General features: G+C 42.6%; 1 protein-coding gene and 1 long non-coding RNA gene across 4 annotated transcripts in view; one reads left to right on the top strand and one right to left on the bottom strand.

The window, feature by feature from the left end:
* Nucleotides 1-11,067: 11,067 nt before the first annotated feature.
* On the bottom strand, nucleotides 11,068-16,709 carry NDUFS5 (NADH dehydrogenase (ubiquinone) Fe-S protein 5, 15kDa (NADH-coenzyme Q reductase)). 3 transcript variants are annotated; one of them, XM_005868633.2, is made up of 3 exons: nucleotides 16,618-16,709; nucleotides 14,883-15,100; nucleotides 11,068-11,285 (listed from the first exon to the last, which is right to left on the bottom strand). In XM_005868633.2, the coding sequence occupies exons 2-3, from the start codon at nucleotides 15,096-15,098 to the stop codon at nucleotides 11,178-11,180; spliced, it is 324 nt and encodes a 107-aa protein (XP_005868695.2). In that variant the 5' UTR covers nucleotides 15,099-15,100; nucleotides 16,618-16,709; the 3' UTR covers nucleotides 11,068-11,177. The 3 variants fall into 3 exon arrangements, with proteins under 3 accessions (XP_005868695.2, XP_005868694.2, XP_005868693.1); XM_005868632.2 differs by having other exon boundaries at nucleotides 16,597-16,707; XM_005868631.2 differs by having other exon boundaries at nucleotides 16,610-16,699.
* Nucleotides 16,710-16,760: 51 nt separating this feature from the next.
* The window catches only part of LOC102249734, a 13,265-nt gene continuing 10,206 nt past the window's right edge, over nucleotides 16,761-19,819 (top strand). The window contains exon 1 of the long non-coding RNA XR_001362574.1: nucleotides 16,761-17,028. This is a non-coding gene — a long non-coding RNA (uncharacterized LOC102249734). The remainder of the gene's footprint in view (nucleotides 17,029-19,819) is intronic.

Here is a 19,819-nt window from a genome sequence, read left to right as displayed (position 1 = left end):
TATTTTAAATAGGGCAGGGTGGTCAAGGAAAGCTTCACTGAGGAGGTGATATTTGAGCAGAGGCCTGAACAGAGAAAGAAAAGAGCCCTCTGAACATCTAGAGCAATGCTCTCCAATACATAGATCATAACAGCCGCACGTGGATTTCAAGTTTTCTAGGAGCCGCATTTAAAAAGGAAAACAGCGAGGACCAGTAGTTGCCAGGGGTTATGAGGGAGGGAGGAAGGAATAGGAAGAACACAGAGGATTTTCAAAGCATGAAACTATTCTATATGGTAAATACATGTCCTCCCATTACACATCATCAAAACCTACAGAAAGTACTACACTAAAAGTGAACCTTAGCCTTAGCCAGTTTGGCTCAGTGGATGAGCATCGGCCTACGGACCAAAGGGACCCGGGTTCCATTCTGGTCAAGAGCACATACCTCGGTTGCAGGCTCCTCCCTGGCCAGGGCCCTGGTCAGGGCTTGTGCAGGAGGTAACCAATTGATGTGTTTCTCTCGCATTGACGTCTCTCTGTCTTTCCCTCTCCCTTCTACTCTCCCTAAAAATCAATGGAAAAATATCCCCTGGTGCGGATTAATCAAAAACAAATTTAAAAAAAAAGTGAACCTTACTATAAACTATGGACTTTGGATGATAATGATGTACTAATATAAGTTCATCGATGGTAACAAATGCATCACTGGTGGAGGATGGTGATAGCGGGGACAGTATACAGTTTATGGGAAGCAGGAAGAGGCATATGGGAGGTCTCTCTACTTTCCATTCAATTTTGCTGTGAACGGAAAACTGCTGTAAAAAATAAAGTCTATTTCTTAAAAAGTAAAAAGCAATGAATGACATTAATTTTAATTATATATTTCAATAATAGAGTTCAAATATCTGCTTCTTCAGTACTCACAAGCCTATATTTCTAACATATCCAAAATATTATCATTTCAAAAGGTAGTCAGTGCTGAAAAAACCATTAATTAGGTATTTTTAATTCTTTTTCATGTGTGTGAACTAGGTTCTCAAAACCTGTGTGCGTTTCACACTTGCGGCGTCGCAGTTCAGAGCAGCCACGTTTCAGTGGTCGCGCGTGGCTAGTAGCTTCCACGCGGGACAGCGTAGAGGAGGAGCATCTCAGGCAAAGGAAACGGTGAGTGCAAAGGTGCTGAGGCAGGACGGGCAACAATAAGTTTTGTGTGTCTGAGGAGAGCCCGCAGGGACCGAAAGGAGTGAGGGGTGAGTGTGTGGAGTGGTAGATGAGGCTGGTGAGAGACAAGGGCAGGAGCTAGACCCTGGAAGGCCGGGTACAAAGTAGTTTGGAGAGGATCATAAGTGTGACTGGGAAACCATTAAGGGGCTCTGAGCGGGGAACACATTCTGTCCCTTTGTGACTCGAAATGCAATGCAGATGTTCTTTATCATTATACTGTTTCTAATTATAGGGAGGCAGTGTGGGGCCCTATATCCCTCTTGGGCAGCACAAGGAAACCAGCTATCTCTCCACTGTAACATTTGCAGACTAGAGGCCCGGAGACTGAGGAAGGCCTGCACCAGGATGCACGGTAAGTCTTTTATTGTTATTGGTGATTGGGCACAAGAGGATCAGCGGACTTTGGAGGGTAGAAGCAGGCTGGAGTGAGTTGAGGAGTGGGAAGGAAATGGCAAAGTTTGGCAGTGAAGGGAAGGAGAAACGATAGGGTAGAATTGTGGGATCTGAAGTTGGCAGTTGGTTTGCTTGTTTGTTTTTAAGCAGGGGAAGATTTGAGGATGTTTGAATACTGATCTGAAAAATAGAATGGCCTTAGCTGGTTTGGCTCCATGGATAGAGTGTCGGCCTGCAGACTGAGAGGTCGCAGGTCAAGAACACATGCCCCGGTTGTGGGCTCGATCCCCAGTACATGGCGTGCAGGAGGCAGATGATCAATGATTCTCGCTCATCATTGATGTTTCTGTCTCTCCCTCTCCCTTCCTCGCTGAGATCAATAAAAGTATATTAAAAAAAGAAAGAAAGAAAAGAAAAATAGAATGGATCACGGATGGTGTGAGGTTCCTGAAGAGGCAGCAGGGACCGCTGCAGAGCGGAGGAAGGCGAAGAGTGATACAGGTTGATCTGGGGCCTTGGTGGCTGCCTCTGCTCCAGACCTGCTTATCCTATCCAGGTCGAAACACTAATACCAAAATTGTTGATCCTTGGTAGTCTGATAGGTAAAAAATGAAATGCCACTAAGAGTAGTTTGTACTACTCTTATTATAAATGAGAGTGACAATCTTTTCATGGGTCTGAAATGTTTTTTTAATCCTACTACTTACAAAAATTCTCTGAAGTAAGAAGTAAAAAAAAAAAAAAAAAGTAAAAAATTGCCTCTAATCCCAGATTGCAAAAGCAGTTACTGTCAAAATGTTATTGTACATTTTCTTTATTATTTTAAAGGAAAGATATGTGTATACCTATATTTATTTATCTATATAATATACCTGAACTCTGACACTTGCATTTTCTTTCTTTTTTTAATCTTTTGCCAATAATGTTTTTGTTTATCCTATACCTTATTTTTTTAAAAAATACTAGTATATTTATTGCTTTTTTCTTTTTGAGAGAGAGAGGATGGGAGAGGGAGAGTTATTTTAAAGGAAAGATATGTGTATACCTATATTTATTTATCTATATAATATACCTGAACTCTGACACTTGCATTTTCTTTCTTTTTTTAATCTTTTGCCAATAATGTTTTTGTTTATCCTATACCTTATTTTTTTAAAAAATACTAGTATATTTATTGCTTTTTTCTTTTTGAGAGAGAGAGGATGGGAGAGGGAGAGAAAAAAGAAACATTGATGTGAAAGCAGAACATCAATTGGCTACCTCCTGCTTGCCCCTTACCAGGGATTGAGCCTGCAACCAGGGCATGCTCAATAAACTGAGCCACACTGGCCCGGGCTTGCTTGTTATTTTAGATGCCTTGCATTTTCTTTTATTGTAGAACTTTTTCAAGGTCTGCTTCTCCTTCATTATGACTACTTAGTATGATGTTTGTGGTATGCCATAATCTATTTTACTCTTTCCTCTTTGACATTTTGATTATTTCCAATTTGTTAAACTGAAACAATGCTACAACAAATATTTTTCAACATGCATTTTTATGTACATGTGCTATTATTTCTTTAGGCTTATTCCTAGAAGTGGTCTTTGGCTGCTTTAAATGATAAACTGGTTTGAAGCTAACTAGGTTGGACTGGGATGGGAAAGGCTTCCATTTAAGCATTTTATCTACTGTTTTCAGCACATACTCACCAGAGGATATTTTTCCATTGATTTTTAGGCCAGAAGTCCACTTACCAATTTGTTCTTAAATATGAACTTCCCTTCATTTCACAAATTGCTGTGCATTCCCCTGAACAGATGGCATCACAATTCATCAGTGGCAAAGGATTCCTGAGTGGCTGCTGAGTTCAGTGTAAGGACAGAGATGGTTAGAACAACAGAGAAAAGTCCTGCCCTTCAGCTTACAGTCTAATAGGGAAGCAGGATATAGAAAGAGAAATAATAATTCAAAGAGTAATTGCCGCTGGTAATTACTCTTCTCTGATATCCTAGAACATTTACAGACTAGGATGGAGAGAATATAATCTAAGGTTGGCTGATTTTATGTGCTTAGTCCTTATACAAGGAGAGGAACATCTCCAGATATGTCAGCAAGAGACCATCTAAATCAGGGGTGGGCAAACTTTTTGACTCGAGGGCCACAATGGGTTCTTAAACTGGACCGGAGGGCCGGAACAAAAGCATGGATGGAGTGTTTGTGTGAACTAATATAAATTCAAAGTAAACATCATTACATAAAAGGGTACGGTCTTTTTTTTTTTTTTTAGTTTTATTCATTTCAAGGCCCGCGGGCCGTAGTTTGCCCACGGCTGATCTAAATTATGCCATTAGGCCCTGTCCAGGTAGTTCAGTTGGTTAGAGCATCATCCCAATATACTAGGGTTGCGGGTTCACTCCCTGGTCAGGGCACATACAAGAATCAAACAATGAATGCATAAATAAGTGGAATAATAATCAATGTTTCTCTCTCTCCAAAAATTAATAAATATTTCAAAAATACATTATGCCCTTAGGCTAGAGGCCACAATCTCTATCTCCTCTCCAACAGGCCTCTATTCACCTTCATTTGGTAACATTTACCCATTTCTTTTTTAAAAAAAATATTTTTTTATTCATTTCAGAGAGGAAGGGAGGAGAGATAGAAATATCAATGATGAAAGAAAATCATTAATCAGCTGCCTCCTGCATGCCCCCTACTGGGGATCGAACCCACAACCCCGGTATGTGCCATTGATCAGAATCGAATCCAGGACCGTTCAGACTACAGGCTGATGCTCTATCCACTGAGCCAAACCAGCTAGGGCTATTTACCCATTTCTATTCCCTATCAGATGCTGGGGAGTAAAGGAACCCTTGCATTGATGTGTTCAGTAATAGATGTTGATTTGTAAGGTATTGGGTGGCAAAAGATAAAATATTTCAGTGTTTGGCCTAGAAAACTCAGTCTGAAAAGGAATATAGTTTGTTTTTTCCACATACTTTTGTGTTGTTGTTTTTTAACTAAAAGAATTCCCCAACTTTATTGAGGTATAGTTTACATGTGATACCATACACCCATTTTAAGAGTCTGGTAAGAGTTTTGAAAGCTATATCTTCCCATATAACCACAATAAAAAACATAAAACATGCCAATCACCCCCAAAGCTCCCTCATGTTATTAACCTTTTTAAAAACTTATTTTGAAATAATTATAGATTCACAGGAAGTCGCAAAGACAGGCCCCATGTACCCTTCACTAGTTTTCCCTAATGGTTACATCTTACATAATTATAGTACAACTAGAGGCCCAGTGCACGAATTCGTGCACAGATGGGGTCCAGCCAGCCCGGCCCCAACTGGGGCTGGGCCTGTCAGGAGGTTGGCAGGCTGGCCCATCCCGTTTGGGGCATTATCAGGGCCAGCCGGCTTGGGGGTGGGGCCAAGGGTAAATGGAGTGGGGGGGCTGATCGGGGGTCAGCGGCCGGGGGAGGGGCCATGGGAGGTTGGCCGGCCAGCCCTACCCCCAATTGATGTGGGGAGAGCCGATCGGGGCTGGAGTTGGCTGGGGGGAGGGGCCGTGAGCCAATAAGGGTGTTGGGGGCTTCTCTAAAGGAGGAGCTGTGGGTGGTGGGCAGGCTGGCCTCACCCCCGAATGGGGTGGGGTTGCTGATCGGGGGCCAGCGGCCTGGGGGAGGGGCCATGGGTGGTTGGCTGGCTGTCCCTAACCCCCTGATTGGGCTGGTTAACTGGCCACAGTGGGCGTCATAGCGACTGGTCGTTCTGGTCATTATGGCGTTCCAGTTGCTGGCTTTTTATATATATAGATATAAAGAGCAAGAAGTTTATACTTGTAGAATGTGTTTCAACTTGTACAATCTGTTTCATTTTATCACCTTTCAATTCTAGTAACCACCACCGCAATCAACATACAGAACTGTCCCATCATCACAAAGAGCTCCTTCATGCTGCTTTGTAGTCACACACACTCCCCACTCCTCCCACCATCCCTTTTCCTTGGCAACCATTAATCTGTTTTTCATATCATAATTTCGTCTTTTTGGAAATGTTATGTAAATGGAATTATACAGTATGTGACCTTTTGAGATTTTTTTTAAATTTCACTCAGCCTTTGAGATCCATTTAAGTTTTGCTGTATCAAGTTTGGTCCCTGCCATTGCTGCATAATATTCCATGATGTATTTGTTTCTTGGAGCTGCCATAACAAATTAGCACAAACTTGGAGGCTTAAGACAACAGAAATTCATTCTCTGACAGTTCTAGAGTCCAGAAGTCCTAAATCAAGGTGTGGGCAGGGCCACACTCCCTCCAAAGGCTCTAAAGGAGAATCCTTCCTTCTCTTTTCCAGCTTCTGTGGCTACATCACTCTAATCTCTGTCTCCATCTTCACATGGCCTTCTCTACTATGTCTGGGTCATCTCTTCTAAGGATACTTGTCATTGGACTTGGGGCCCACTCGGATAATACAAGATGATCTCGCCCTAGCCGGTTTGCTCAGTGGGTAGAGCTTTTGGCCTGTGGTCAGATATATGATTTGCAAATATTTTCCCCTACCCTGTATTTTCTCTTCTAAACAGGATCTCTTTCACAGAGCAAATGATTTTAATTTTGATGCAGTCCAATTTATTTATTTATTTTATTGGAATGTGCTTTTGGTGTCATGTCTAAGGATTCTTCACTGAGCCCAAGGTCCTGAATATTTTCTCTTATGTTATTTTCTAACAGTTTTTATAAATTTACATTTAAACTACTGTGACCATTTTGAGTTAAGTGTGAGGTTCGGTTGACAGAGTGGGTTTCCCCCCTATCCGCCACAGAATTGTATGGGGATATTTCTGGGTCTGTATTCTATTCCATTGATCAACGTGTCTCTCCATCTGCCGGTACTGCATCGGTTGATTACTGTGGCTATAGGATCATTCTTTAAATTGGATACAGTGATTCCTCTCATTTTATTCCTTGTTTTCAAAATTGTTTTGGCTATTCTAGTTCCTTTGCCTTTACCTTTACATTTTAGAGTGATATTGTTTATACCTATCACAAATTTTTGCTGGGATTTTAATAGGAATTTCATTAATCTTGTATATAGACTTGGGGAAAATTGACATCTTTACTATGATGAGTCATCCAGTCCATGAATGAAGCATGTCTCTCCATTTATTTAGATATCCTTTGATTTCTTTCAAAAGCACTTGGGCTTTTCATCATAGGAGTTTTGTACATGTTTTATTTTATTTACACCTACACATTTTCTAAGTGATTATAAATTGTATTTTTTTTTTAATTTAAATGTTGGTGTCCAGCCTAGCCGGTATAGCTCAGTTGGTTAAGTGTTGATCCATGAAACAAGAAGTCACTGGTTCGATTTCCAGTCAGGGCACATGCCAGGGTTGCAGGCTTGGTTCCCAGTAGGGGGTGTGCAGGAGGCAGCCAATCAATGATGTTTCTCTCAATATTGATGTTTCAATCTCTCTCCCTCTCCCTTCCTCTCTCTCTAAAAAGTCAATAAAAGCATTAAAAATAAATAAATTTTGTTGTCCATGTGTTCATTGCTGGACAAAAATTAATGACATTTAAGAATCACATATTTGTGCCCAGCCAGTGTGGCTCAGTTGGTTGAGTGTAGTCCCATGCAACTAGAGGTCACTGGTTTGATTCCTGGTCAGTCCACATACCTGGGTTGCAGGCTTGATCCCCAGTAGGGGCTGTGCAGAAGGCAACCAATTCGATATTTCTCTCTCATCGATGTTTCTCTCTCCCTCTCCCTTCCCCTTTCTCTAAAAATCAATTAAAACATATTTTTTAAAACAAGTAAAATTTAAAAATCACATATTTGTCATAAAAATGTAGACTTCTGATTTATAATGAAACATTGAAAGGTAAGTCATCCTGGCCTGCACTTCTGTTTGGTAACAATTGGCTGGAGCTGGGCACCCACTGCCCGTGGGTGAGTGATAATGAGTTTACTGTAGGTCCTGCCCTTCTCACAGTGAATGTATTTATTCTTACAAAAGGCTTGTATCCCTAGTTATTACATTACCAAAAGAATCTGAACTTGCTACCTCTGTATCAGAACTTGTGTTTGATCTCCAGGAAGTGTTGGCCACAATAAAGATTAGATATGATGTCAGAAAAGGAGCCATTGGCAGGATCCTGAGAAGATTCTGCTACATCATTGCAGCAATGTTCTTGCTCTCCCAGCACAAAACTCTGTGTGAGCACGAACTGTTCTGAGTGGTTACAGTAAAAAAGAAAAAAAAAAAAGTCCACTCTCCCACTCTCGTCCTAGCTGGTTTGGCTCAGTGAATAGAGCGTTGGCCTGCAGACTGAGGCGTCCTAGGTTCGATTCTGGTCAAGGTCATATGCCCAGGTTGCGGGCTCGATCCCCAGTAGGGGGTGTGCAGGAGGCGGCCGATCAATGGTTCTCTCTCCCCCTCTCCCTTCCTCTTTGAAATCAATAAAAATATATTTTAAAAAAAAGTCCCACTCTCATCTCGGGAAACAGCTAGCTCATTCCTCCTCTTGAGAAACCCCTAATTTTGAAATGACCAGGCATTATGCTCCCAGCACATTCCTCTGGAAAGCAGGAGAGAGCCAGTTGGCCCATAGAACCGTATGTCAGCAGAAGCCTTGGATTTTCAGCGGCTGCAAAGTGAAGCCCGAGGGGAGGTCGCTTTGTGTTCTAAGAGCAAAGAATGCTGGGTTGGTAGTTCCAGTCAGATTGGTGATTCCCAGAAATGTGGAAGTTTCCATAGTTCTCAGGAGAAGCCAGAAAATGATCTATTTCTCATCATGGAGTCAAACAAGTAGCTCTGTTAACCTGGTCAGCTCTGCCATTTCAGTGTCCAAACCTAACAGCTCCAATGTGGAGGCAAAATCAAACTTCTGAGTTCACTGACCCCTTACAAGGGACATGAGGCTCCATGAGCCACCTGGCCTCTTTGATCCAGTGCATTCTGGCTTTTTCCCGAGAGGGAACTATCAAGAGGAAGTTGCTGATCTTCTTTTTTTTAAATGTATTTTTATTAATTTTTTACAGAGTGGAAGGGAGAGGGATAGAGAGTTAGAAACATTGATGAGAGAGAAACACCGATCAGCTGCCTCCTGCACACTCCCCACTGGGGATGTGCCCGCAACCAAGGTACATGCCCTTGACCGGAATCGAACCCGTGACCCTTAAGTATGCAGGCCGACGCTCTATCCACTGAGCCAAGTCGGTTAGGGCTGCTGATCTTCTTTTGCCTGAATCCTCATTCCTTCATTTCCCAGCTCAGCACCTCCAGCCTTCTGACCAGGGCTGAGAAAAGTTGAACAATCTCTTGCTCTGTTTGGATAAAGCACCACCCAACAATTGACAGCAGGCATGGGCTTCCTGCAGGAGCCCTGGCTTCCCTTAGGTGCTCAGTTTCTGGAGATAGAAGAAAAAAGAATTGCCCTATCCAGTTTGGCTCAACGGACAGAGCATCCGCCTGTGGACGGGTCAAGTACCTCGGTTGCAGGCTTGATCTCCCGCCCTGGTTGGGGCGCATGTGGGAGGAGGCCAATCAATGTCTCTCTCTCTCACATCGTTGTTTCTCTGTCTCTCCCTTTTCCTTCCACTCTGTCCAAAAATCATTGGAAAAATATCCTCGGCTGAGGATTAGCAACAACAACAAAAACAATCTGGTTTGTCAACAACATCCTCTGCTCAATACATCTTGCAGGTGTGTATGGCCTAAGATATTAGTGTTCTCCTTGGTCACAGTGCTATGTGTCTGGCCCTCCACGAAATAAGGAAAAAAGAACACTGGGTCAGACTAGGAGGCAACTCAACTTGAAGGGACCCTTTAAGAGGGCTGGCCACAGATAATAGTGAAGAATAACAATAATAATGAGAAGCAGCAGCTATCATTTATCTAGTACCTATTGTATGCAAAGTAGTTCTGGGTTAAATGTCTGTGTGTGTGTGTTCACTTAATTGTCAGGGAAATTCCATTAAGTAAATAGAATGATCTCTATTTTGCAATTGAAGAGACTGCAGCTCAGAAAGGGAATGCAACTTGCCAAAGGTGACTTCAACAAGACTGGGTTTGAAATGCTTGATGTTCTGATGCAAGGGACATACCTACTGAGCCTGTAGCTCCAAGTGAGCTTTTGTAACATTGAGTTCTCCCCATCTCTTTCTTGGCTGGAATTGCCCAGGCAGCTGAAGCCATGGCAGTTCAGGGTTGCTCCTGTCTTTAGCCAGGCTGGCAGGTAAGTGCCTCCAAATGAGATGCTGATTGTTTCTGCTCAAATCTCTGGTCTGTAAGAGACAAGAGGAATTAGAATGGTCACTGGACGCGAGTCCTCCAGATGCCTAGGCGGGGGAGTGGGAAGGGGGACAGGACACCATTTTGATATTATTCAGTCTTGAAAAGAAATTCTGACGTTACAGAACCTTGAGGACATTATGCAAAGTGAAATAAGCCAGTCACAAAAGGAGAAATACTGGCCCTGACCGGGTGGCTCAGTTAGTTGGAGTGTCGTCCCATACACCAAAAGGTCACAGGTTTGATTTCAATCAGGGCACATGCTTGCGTTTGGGGGTCAATCCTCTGTGGAAACAGCCAATCATGTTTCTCTTCCATGTCAATGTTTCTTCTCTCTCCCTTCCTCTCTCTAAAATCAAACAAATCCTCAGGTAAGGATTAAAAAATGAGAAATACTGTATGATTCCACTGATATGTGGTACTTGTAGTAGTCCAAATCATATAGAAAATGGAATCCTGGTTGCCAGGAGCTGGAGGGAGGGGAGAATGGGGAGTTATTCTTTAATGGGTATTATAAGTTCAGTTTTCCAAGATGGAACAGAGTTCTGGAGATGGATGGTGGTGATGGTTGCACAAAAATGTGAATGTACTTAACTCAACTGGACACTTAAACACAGTTAAGATGGTAAATATTGTTATGTATATTTTACATTAAAAATATTGGGGGAAAATGCTGCAGGATATCAAAGGTTTCAACTATATTCTCAATATATATTAACTTTATAAGATTCATACCTTCCCTTCTATAACCAGATTTTCTTTGAACAGCATGTTTCTAAGCATGCCAATTAAAGGTACTATACCACTGGTGTAAGATAGCAAATTAAAACAATGGCATTGCTTCTTCAAAATTGTTATTTGAATGTGGTATTTTCTTAGCCTTAACGGTAGACTTCACAGACCTTATAGTAAACACAATCGGTCTTTGCTGCCTCTCCCTCCCAGCCCAAGTCTGTGCTTTATGGAAGATAAACCAGAATCAAAGCAGTAAAGAACACTGCAACTTCTTAAGTGAGTTACCATATTTGAAGAGCCTCACACACATTAAGCATTCATTAAATGCTGCTTATCATCCCCTGGATGCTCATTTTTAAGGCATAGAGGCATTTTCCCAAACTTAAAAAATAGGTTGCAATCTTATTATAGAAAAAAAGTATGATCCAAGAGAAAAGAGAACAAATAGGATGAAGCAATCCTTTATTTTGAGACACTTTCACAAAGAAGTTGTCAGTACATAAGCTTTCCAGTGGAGAAGAACGAACATGAAAATCAGCCTCAGCGCTGCTCTGCTTAGGGCCTGGGCTCCTCCTCCTTGCCCACGTGGTGGGGTGGGGGTGTGTACTTCCCCTCCTTGATTAGCTTATTCCGCTGCTTCACGATGGCACTCAGGCGTTTCATCTGTCAAAGGAAAAAAGTATTTAAAACCAGGGGGAGGCCCCGGCCAGGTAACTCAGAACATTGCCCTGATACACCAAGGTTGCAGATTTGATCCCCAGTCAGGGCACAAACAAGTATCAACCAATGAATGCATAAATAAGTAGAACAACAAATCAATGTTTCTCTAAAATATAAACAAATACACAAATAAATAAAAAACTAGGGGGAGATATGCACCAGAAAGCGAGGGCTGGAGAAATGGAAGGAAAATTTCATTTTCAGAGGGCCTCTGAGGTGAAACTTGTCTTTTAAAAACTTGAAATAATTTCTCAAGCTTTTAACAAATAAACTTCTGGTACATGTAATAATATCTCCTTGAAATCTAAAAATAAAACTTACAAGTCAAAAACCTTTAAGAGTCCTAGCTGGTTTGGCTCAGTGGATAGAGCATCAGCTTGAGACTGAAGGATCCTGGGTTTGATTACAGTCAAGGGCACATGCCGGGGTTGCGGGCTTGATCCCCAGTGTGGGGTATGTAGGAGGCAGCCAATCAATGATTCTCTCTCATCATTGATGTTTCTATCTCTCTCTCCATCTGACTTCCTCTCTAAAATCAATAAAAATATATATTAAAACTTTTAAGAGACATAGTCATACATACTAAAAGCTTTTAAAATATTAAAGGCTATATATTCCTGACCTCTCTATGTGAAGGTGGCACTGCTGCTGTTGACTGTTCGCTGGGTATGAATGAAGCAGAAATAGCCAATGTAAGGTCTCTTTTTACCAAACTGAAATTAAGACCCAACAGCTACTAGTCACTGTTGAGCCTTGAGTTTTGCCTCTCAGACAGGCCATTCCTAGCAAATGTCATGCTATACAAGCCTGTGTGAAAGCATGATTCACACGGACCCTTTGAAAAAGAAAATACACTCACTAGTCATGACTGCATTATTTATCTGCTCAAAACTCAATGGCTTCCCATCTTACTGAAAGAAAAAACAAATCCTTCCTTATAATGACTTCTGAGGCCGATCTCCCTGACTTTATGTCTTAACACCTTCCTCTAGCTCTCTCTGATCCAGCTCAGGAATCTTTGCGCTTGCTGCTGCTTCTGCCAGACATACTCTCCCCTTGTTTCCACTTGGCTCACTTTCTCTAAGTCTCTGCTCAAATGTCTTGTGTTGCTGAACTCTTCTCTGACCGCTCTATTTAAAAAAACAAACACACAACTTAGCTCCCATGACCAGGGCTTTCCATCCCTTTCCTGTTTATTTTCCCCACTGCACTCAACTCCTGACACCCTATTTTTTAACTTGTTAACTTTCTGTTCCCCTCCCCACTATATAAGCTCCATTAGGACAGGGACTTAAAAAAAAAAAATGTCTGGCCCTAGCTGGTCTGGCTCAGTGGATAGAGCGTTGGCCTGTGGACCAAAGGGTCACAGGTACGATCCCAGTCAAGGGCATGTACCTTGGTTGCAGGCTCCTCCCTGGGCCCAGAGCTGGTCAGGGCTTATGCAGGAGGCAACCAATCGATGTGTTTCTCTCACATTGATGTTTCTGTCTTTCCCTCTCTCTTCCACTCTCCCTAAAAATCAATGAAAAAATATCCTGGGGTAAAGATTTAAAAAAAAAAAGGCTGCCCTAACTGGTTTGGGTCAGCCTATGGACTGAAGGGTCCCTCAATTCCAGTCAAAGGTACATGCTTGGGTTGCAGGCTCAATCCCCAGTAGGGGGTGTGCAGGAGGCAGCCGATCAATGATTCTCTCTCATCATTGATGTTTCTCTCTCTCCCTCTCTAAAATCAATAATAAGATATTAAAAAAATAGATTTCTTGCCCTAGCTGGTTTGGCTCAGTGGATGGAACGTCGGCCTGCGGACCAAAAGGGCCCAGGTTCGATTCTGGTCACAGGCACATGCCCAGGTTGTGGGCTCGATCCCCAGTAGGGGGCGTGCAGGAGGCAGCCAATCAATGATTCTCTCATAATTGATGTTTCTATCTCTTTCTCCTTCTCCATTCTTCTCTGAAATAAATAAGAATATATTTAAGAAAAAATAGATTTCTCTATGAAAGAAATTTCCCAACAGAGGAATAGTCATGGTTGAGCTATCAGAACACCATGGATTAAATCTTCACCTGAACTAGAGCCAATAACCACTTAGTGTTGTGATATAATAAGCACAGGCTCTGGAGCCAGCATTGCCAGGCTCAAATCCCAGTTACAGCACTTACTAGCTATATGACCTTAGGCAATGGTCCTAGTTTTTTCTTGCCTCAAGTGTTTTTAATTGTATGGTGGGGGAAATAATAGTAAAGCATCTTACAAGGTTGTTGTGAGAAATAAATGCATTATTACATGCCAGGCACTTAGAAAAGGGCTTGATTCTAATTTCCTGAATCACTAGTTTCTTCACCTAGGGGGAAGTATCTAGTCATTTAGGGTAACCTCTAAAACAGTAACATATCTATTCATAAATTCACAGGATGAGGAAGTGACCTTGGGGGAACTCTTTAATAAAATTTCCAGATAAGGACATCAAGACAAACAAGTGACTTGCCTGAAGACACAAAAATAGTGGTGGCAGAACCACACCAAAACCCAGCTCTTCTAACTTCAATCCAATGTCCTTTCCACCTCACCACACTGCCTCCTCTTGATGTAAATTTTCCAGAGTGAGTAAAGTCTTAATCTGAGCAAGGAATAATGCAGGCCCACAAGAAGAGAAGACATTGTGAACTAGCTGGTAGGTGGCCAAACATGACCCACTCATTGTCCTATAATATAGACTACACTATAATATTACCCACTTAATGATCAATATTCCTACAGAGATCAATACAAAATTATGACCTGATACCCTTTCATTGTTTCCAAATTTGGCTTCACTTTAACCAAATGCTAACAGATGTTAAAAGACATTTAAAATGTTGATAGATAAATTTAACTGAACATCTAAATTGTCTCCCTGAACTACAAGAAATTAAGTTATAAAAACATTTCTATTTGTTATATCTGGAACACAGAAATAGGCAAAAAAACAGCCCACACTCAAAGATTTCTTCTTTAAGGGAGAACAGAGCTCTAAATGTGTTAGCCCTGTGTTAGCACCCCCTTTCCCTATGCATTTTTGGTTAGGCTCACCTAAAGCAATCTCATTAACACCTCCACCTTCCCCAGAGTATAAATATTTCAGAGATAGTTATATCAGCTTCAATGTAATAGACCTTCAAGGTTTTAACCCCTTCCCCAATGAGGGTTCAATGAATTTTAAGGATTTTTACCCAAAGATTTTCACAAACATCCAGGACGGGTTGATATTCTTTGCTTTATGGCCTACTACAAAAACAGAAACAGACAAAGACATGTAATTTCTAACCTGATGGCTACAGCAAGGATCGATATTAAGGAAAATCAGAGAGATGAGGAAGAACATGAGGAACAACAGGGCTTCCTCAGATCTGAAGACATTTAACTTCCTTAACATGATACCTAAACAGAGGTGTTTTACCATAAAAGTCTTGCCAATTCAACTCAATGACCAATTAAAAATACTGAAAAGTAGCCCCAAAGAAATAAGGAAGTAACTCAGCTCCCACCTCCATCACTTCCTCACCGTTTTCTGCCGAAGCAGACATTCGAATAAATCTTCATATTCTATCTTGCACTCTTTCCGTGCGCGGATACCACCAATTCCATGTGAACATTCTATCCATTCTTTTTCAAAAGCATGGCATCGAGATGGAATCCTGTGAGGCTGTTCAGCACTTTGGATTGACAGCCAGCGGTCTAAGTCAATGCCCAACTTCTTCTGTATATCAAAGAAAGGCATGGCTGAAATGGAAGGTAAAGAAAGATATAATGCCATAAAAATACAATCAAGTAAGAAATTTCTAAGGAAAATGAGGTTATGATGATAAATAGCCCTCTAGAAAGTTATTTTACACTATTCTCCCAATTTCTTCGCACCAAACTTTTTCATTAGACAGATTCTCCCAGTTTACGGTAGATGAACAATTTCTGTGCTTTCACAAAACCCAAGGGAAAGAGAACTAAAATAAAGTATAAAAATCTTCTTTATATTGATAAAGTCGTGTTTATCAAAAGTTAAAGAGTTTTTATGTTTTTGACTTAATAATCCCAATTCTTTGAGTCAGATCTGAATAACTGAAAAGAACAAAAAAAAGCATAAGCATAGAAACATTTCTTTACATACTTCTATCCATATCAACTTAGATGACACCTTCCCTGAGAAGCCCTCCTGAAACTGGCATCCCCCTTTATGTCACCACATCAGTCTCCACTTCCCATAGGAGTACTCTGCATGCCACTATAATGGACTATTTACTTGCATGTCTCCCTTATGGAACGATGAATGCAGTAAGGGCAGGGACCAGGTAGTAGTTTGTTAAAAAAAAAAAAAAGTTAATTTCAAACAACTTAAATGGATAATTAAATCCAGTACCTACTTAGTAGAATATGATGATATTCAGGAAAAAAGAAAAGTAAACATGGGACATACATTTTAATGTCAAATAAAGAAAAAACACAACAATAATGCCGAAGAAAAACTGCCTGCAAAAGAAGACTGGAGGAAAGCACACACACAAAACGGCAGTAGTTATGTACGAACAGTAGATCCACAGGTGAGTTTAATTTTTAAGTTTCCTACCCATTCTTTAAGTCATCTACTAAATAATAAATTAGTAAGGCACTGGAATGGGGGAAAGCAGCAGCTGCAACGTTAAGTACGAGATTACAGATACACAGCGAATTGGGAGCCCAAAGGAAGGAACAAACCAGGGTTTAAGAGCTCGAAGGAGGAAGCATCAACTCCGCCCAGGAGACGTGAAGATGCCTTTTAGGAAGGGCTGAGTTTGCGCAGTGAAGGTGAGTGGGCAGAGTGCTCCAGAGGGCACAGCAGGAGTTACAGCCGCAGGTCTGGGTGTGTGTGAGGGACACTGAGGTCCCAGACGTGGCTGGAGCGCAATCACGTCGGGAAGAACGAAACGAGCTGAAGCGGGGTGCAGGGCCGCAATCACGCGGGGACTTGAAAGCCGAGACAAGGAGCATGGGCTTCAGGTGGAGAGCCAGAAGGCCAAAGCGTTGGTCTGGCAGATATCTCGGTTAGCCTGTTAGGGGAACCGAGAGAGGTGCGGTCTACAGGCTTCAGTGACATTGGCTGGCTGTGTGGACCGAGGGACCTGGGGAAGCGGAAAGCACGCCCGGAGTTCGAGTGAGAGAGAACGGACACCCAGCCAGCCACGAGGAAATTTGTTAAAGAAACCTCCGAAGGAAGTTCCTTAAGTTAAACTGCCCCGCGTACACACCCGCAGGCCCTACCGTCCTACCGCGGTGCCCTTGTTCGGTCGCTGGCTGTGGGTACCAGAAGAACTGCAGGCGACGCGGAGAGCTGCCGCAAAGGATGCCCGCAGCGCGACGCTTGTAGCGCGACACCGGAAGTAGACCTTCCTTCCGCCGTCTGGCCCCGGAAACCATAGGAACCAGCGTATCGATCTGCGCCTGCGCGGGTGTGCGATAGCGTGCTGGAGGTATGACGGTGGATAAACCGACATTCCCTAAGGAACCGAGTTAGCGAGGGCCCAGCGGGCGGTGCGCTCCGGCTGCCTGGTGGCTGTGCCTGGCACTCCCCCGGCAGTTTTGACTCGTGAGGTACTTGACCGAGGCCATTCGAGAGAAACAGTGTGTCCCCGCCGCCACTCCAGCAACGGTTAAGCTCATGGACTGTGGACCCGCGCTAGGTGGGTTAATATTCTGACTTCGCCCCTTGTGTGTGACCCTGGCAGTTTCCTAATCGCACTTAGCCTCACTGCCTCAAATTAAAATGAAAATATTGCCCTGGCCGCGTGGCTCGACCGGTTAGAGATCGTCCTGATGAGCCAAGGTTGTGGGTTCGATCCCCAGTCAGGGCACATGAGAAGCAATCAATGCATACGTAAGTGGAACAACAAATTGATGTTTCTCTTTCTCCCTTCCTTCCACTGTGTCTAATCAGTATAAATTTTTTTTAAAAGTTTAAAATATTACTTTAAAAGACAATAACAGTACCTATAGTTGAGGGAGGCTTTGGGAATTATATAAATTATGCGTTAAGCACGGAGGCTGTTCCTGGACCGTGGGAACCAGTCTAAGGCAATCCCAGTTTTCGATGTCTCAGCTCCTAAAGTCTGTGGATTCAGGAAGGTTGATAAAGACCATGACGCCTTCCTCTGTTTGAGACCCTCCCATGACTCCCTTTGACTACAAGGAGGATCCAAAGTGGTGTGTGTGTGTGGGTACCGCAGGGTATACGTAATATGATACATTAGAGTTGTGGGAAGAAAATACGAGAATATTTCTGTTTATGGAAACTTTTTTTTAAAATATATTTTATTGATTTTTTACAGAGAGGAGGGGAGAGGGATAGAGAGTTGGAAACATCGATGAGAGAGAAACATCGATCAGCTGCCTCCTGCACACTCTCTACTGAGGATGTGCCTGCAACCAAGGTACATGCCCTTGACCTGAATCGAACCCGGGACCCTTCAGTCCACAGGCCGACGCTCTATCCACTAAGCCAAACCGGCTAGGGCTGTTTATCAAAACTTTTAAAAAGTCTGTATCTTTTTGCTTTTGGGTTTTGTTTTTAATCTTCACCTGAGGACATTTTTCCATTGATTTTTTAGAGATCGAGGAAGGGAGGGAGAGAGAGAATCATTGATGTGAGAGAGACACATCGATTGCCGCAAAGGCCGGACAGGGGATGGGAATGAAGGTATGTGCCCTTGGCTGGAAATCGAACCCATGACGGAAATCGAACCCACGACCGTCTGGTCCGCAGGCTGCAGCTCTAAGCACTGAGCCAAACCAGCCAGAGCTAAAATTTCTGTGTTGTGTGTGTGTGTAAATGTTTTTATTTTGTTTTGTTTTGTTTGTTTTTAAAGTACATAACATCACTGTAGTGATACACATAAATAACTTGCAATTAAATATTTATTTGCGGTTTGGGCTGAAAATGTATTTTCCTTTTAAGTGATGTGCTCTCAAAAACATTTAGCCTGGCTAGTGTGGGTCACTGTTTGAATGTCGACCCAGGAACTGGGAAGTTATGGTTAGATTCCAGGTCAGGGCACATGCCAGAGTTGCCGGCTCGATCCCCAGTACGGGTTGTGCAGGAAGCAGCCTATCCATGATTCTCTCTCATTAGTGATGTTTCTATCTCTCACCCTTTTTTTTAAGTTTAAAATAAAAACTTAAGTCATTTACTAAGTAATAACGTGCCAGGCACTGGAATGGGGAAAAGCAGCAGCTGCAATCAATAAAAACATATTTAAAAAATAAAAAAACGTTTAGCCAAGTCCAGCATTCCAACCTTCCAAGCCTCTGTCCAAAATCCCCTGCCTAATGTTCCAACCAAGAGCTTGTTTCAATGTATTTCAGGAAAAGTCCTGCCACCCAAGTCTCTAATTTTTTTTTTTATCCTTTCCCCAGGAGTGACACCATTTCCATCCCATCTCCATTTTTGCATGCCAGATTCCTGATCTATTTCAGGACTTTTGCAAAGGTTTTATTCCCCCGAGGGAATTAAATGCCCCTAAGCCCCAGATCACCCACTCTGGAGATAATCCCTAAGGTCCCAGAATTTGCTGGTTTTATTCAAGCACTAGAGGCCTGGTGCACGAATTCATGCACCGGTGGGGTTCCTGGGTCTGGCCTGCACTCTCTCAAAATTCAGGACCCCTCAGGGGATGTCAAATAGATGGTTTCGGCCCAATCCCCACAGGCCCGATCCCCACAGGCCCGATCCCTGCAGGCCTGATCCCTGCAGGCCCGATCCAGACAGGAGGGAGCCGGATCCCCACAGGCCTGATCCCGGCAGGCCCTATCCCTGCAAGCCTTATCCAGACAAGAGGGAGCCTGATCCTGTGTGTTCAGTGTCTGTCCCCTGGTGGTCAGTGCGCATCATAGCAACTGGTCGTCCAGTCATCCGGTCATTCGGTCTCTTAGGCTTTTATATATATAGAAGATTCCAATTCTTCCTTCCCCCCATCAGATTAGAGTTTTAGTTCAATTAGAATTTCCTGAGCACCTAACACATGCCCAGCAAATACTGGGGGCTTAGGGAACTCTTAACTCATGGCCCTTGCTCACAAAATACCAGAGCTCACAAGGTATTGTTCACCACCACCCTTTGCATTTCTTCCACTTTTTTGTTGGAAACTGAAGTTGTATTTTGTCTTTTCCTCATCTTTCATCCAATATTTAATTACTGCCCACATTCTCTCAAATATTCCTTCCACAGGTTTCTATTTTTTTCCTTTCTGCCTCCCAGCTCCTCACTTCACTTTTCCCCTGACTAATCTTCCTAAAATACTAACTTCATTGTATCACTCCTTAGATACTAGGCAGGATAGATAAGTACAAAGATAGGCAACACAGATGCCTCTAAGGTCAAACAGAGCTCACCCTGAAAACAAAAGTACCATGATAAATGGCAACTGGTACTTGGCCTCAATTTGACTAATGGGAAGGAGTGGTGGGGAATAAGAGAAA

Source organism: Myotis brandtii, unplaced genomic scaffold (assembly GCF_000412655.1).
Source record: "Myotis brandtii unplaced genomic scaffold, ASM41265v1 scaffold274, whole genome shotgun sequence".
NCBI lineage: Eukaryota > Metazoa > Chordata > Mammalia > Chiroptera > Vespertilionidae > Myotis > Myotis brandtii.
The sequence above is the reverse complement of the archived record's forward strand: the minus strand, read 5'-3'. Positions and strand labels throughout refer to the sequence as shown.

What these genes read in the sequence shown, in the direction of transcription:
- NDUFS5 (XM_005868633.2), bottom strand. Translation starts at nt 15,098, where the DNA reads ATGCCTTTCTTTGATATACAGAAGAAGTTGGGCATTGACTTAGACCGC. An exon ending in GTCTGCTTCGGCAGAAAACG is followed by an intron (nt 11,286 to 14,882) that starts GTGAGGAAGTGA and finishes TTCCTTTGACAG; the next exon opens with ATGAAACGCCTGAGTGCCAT.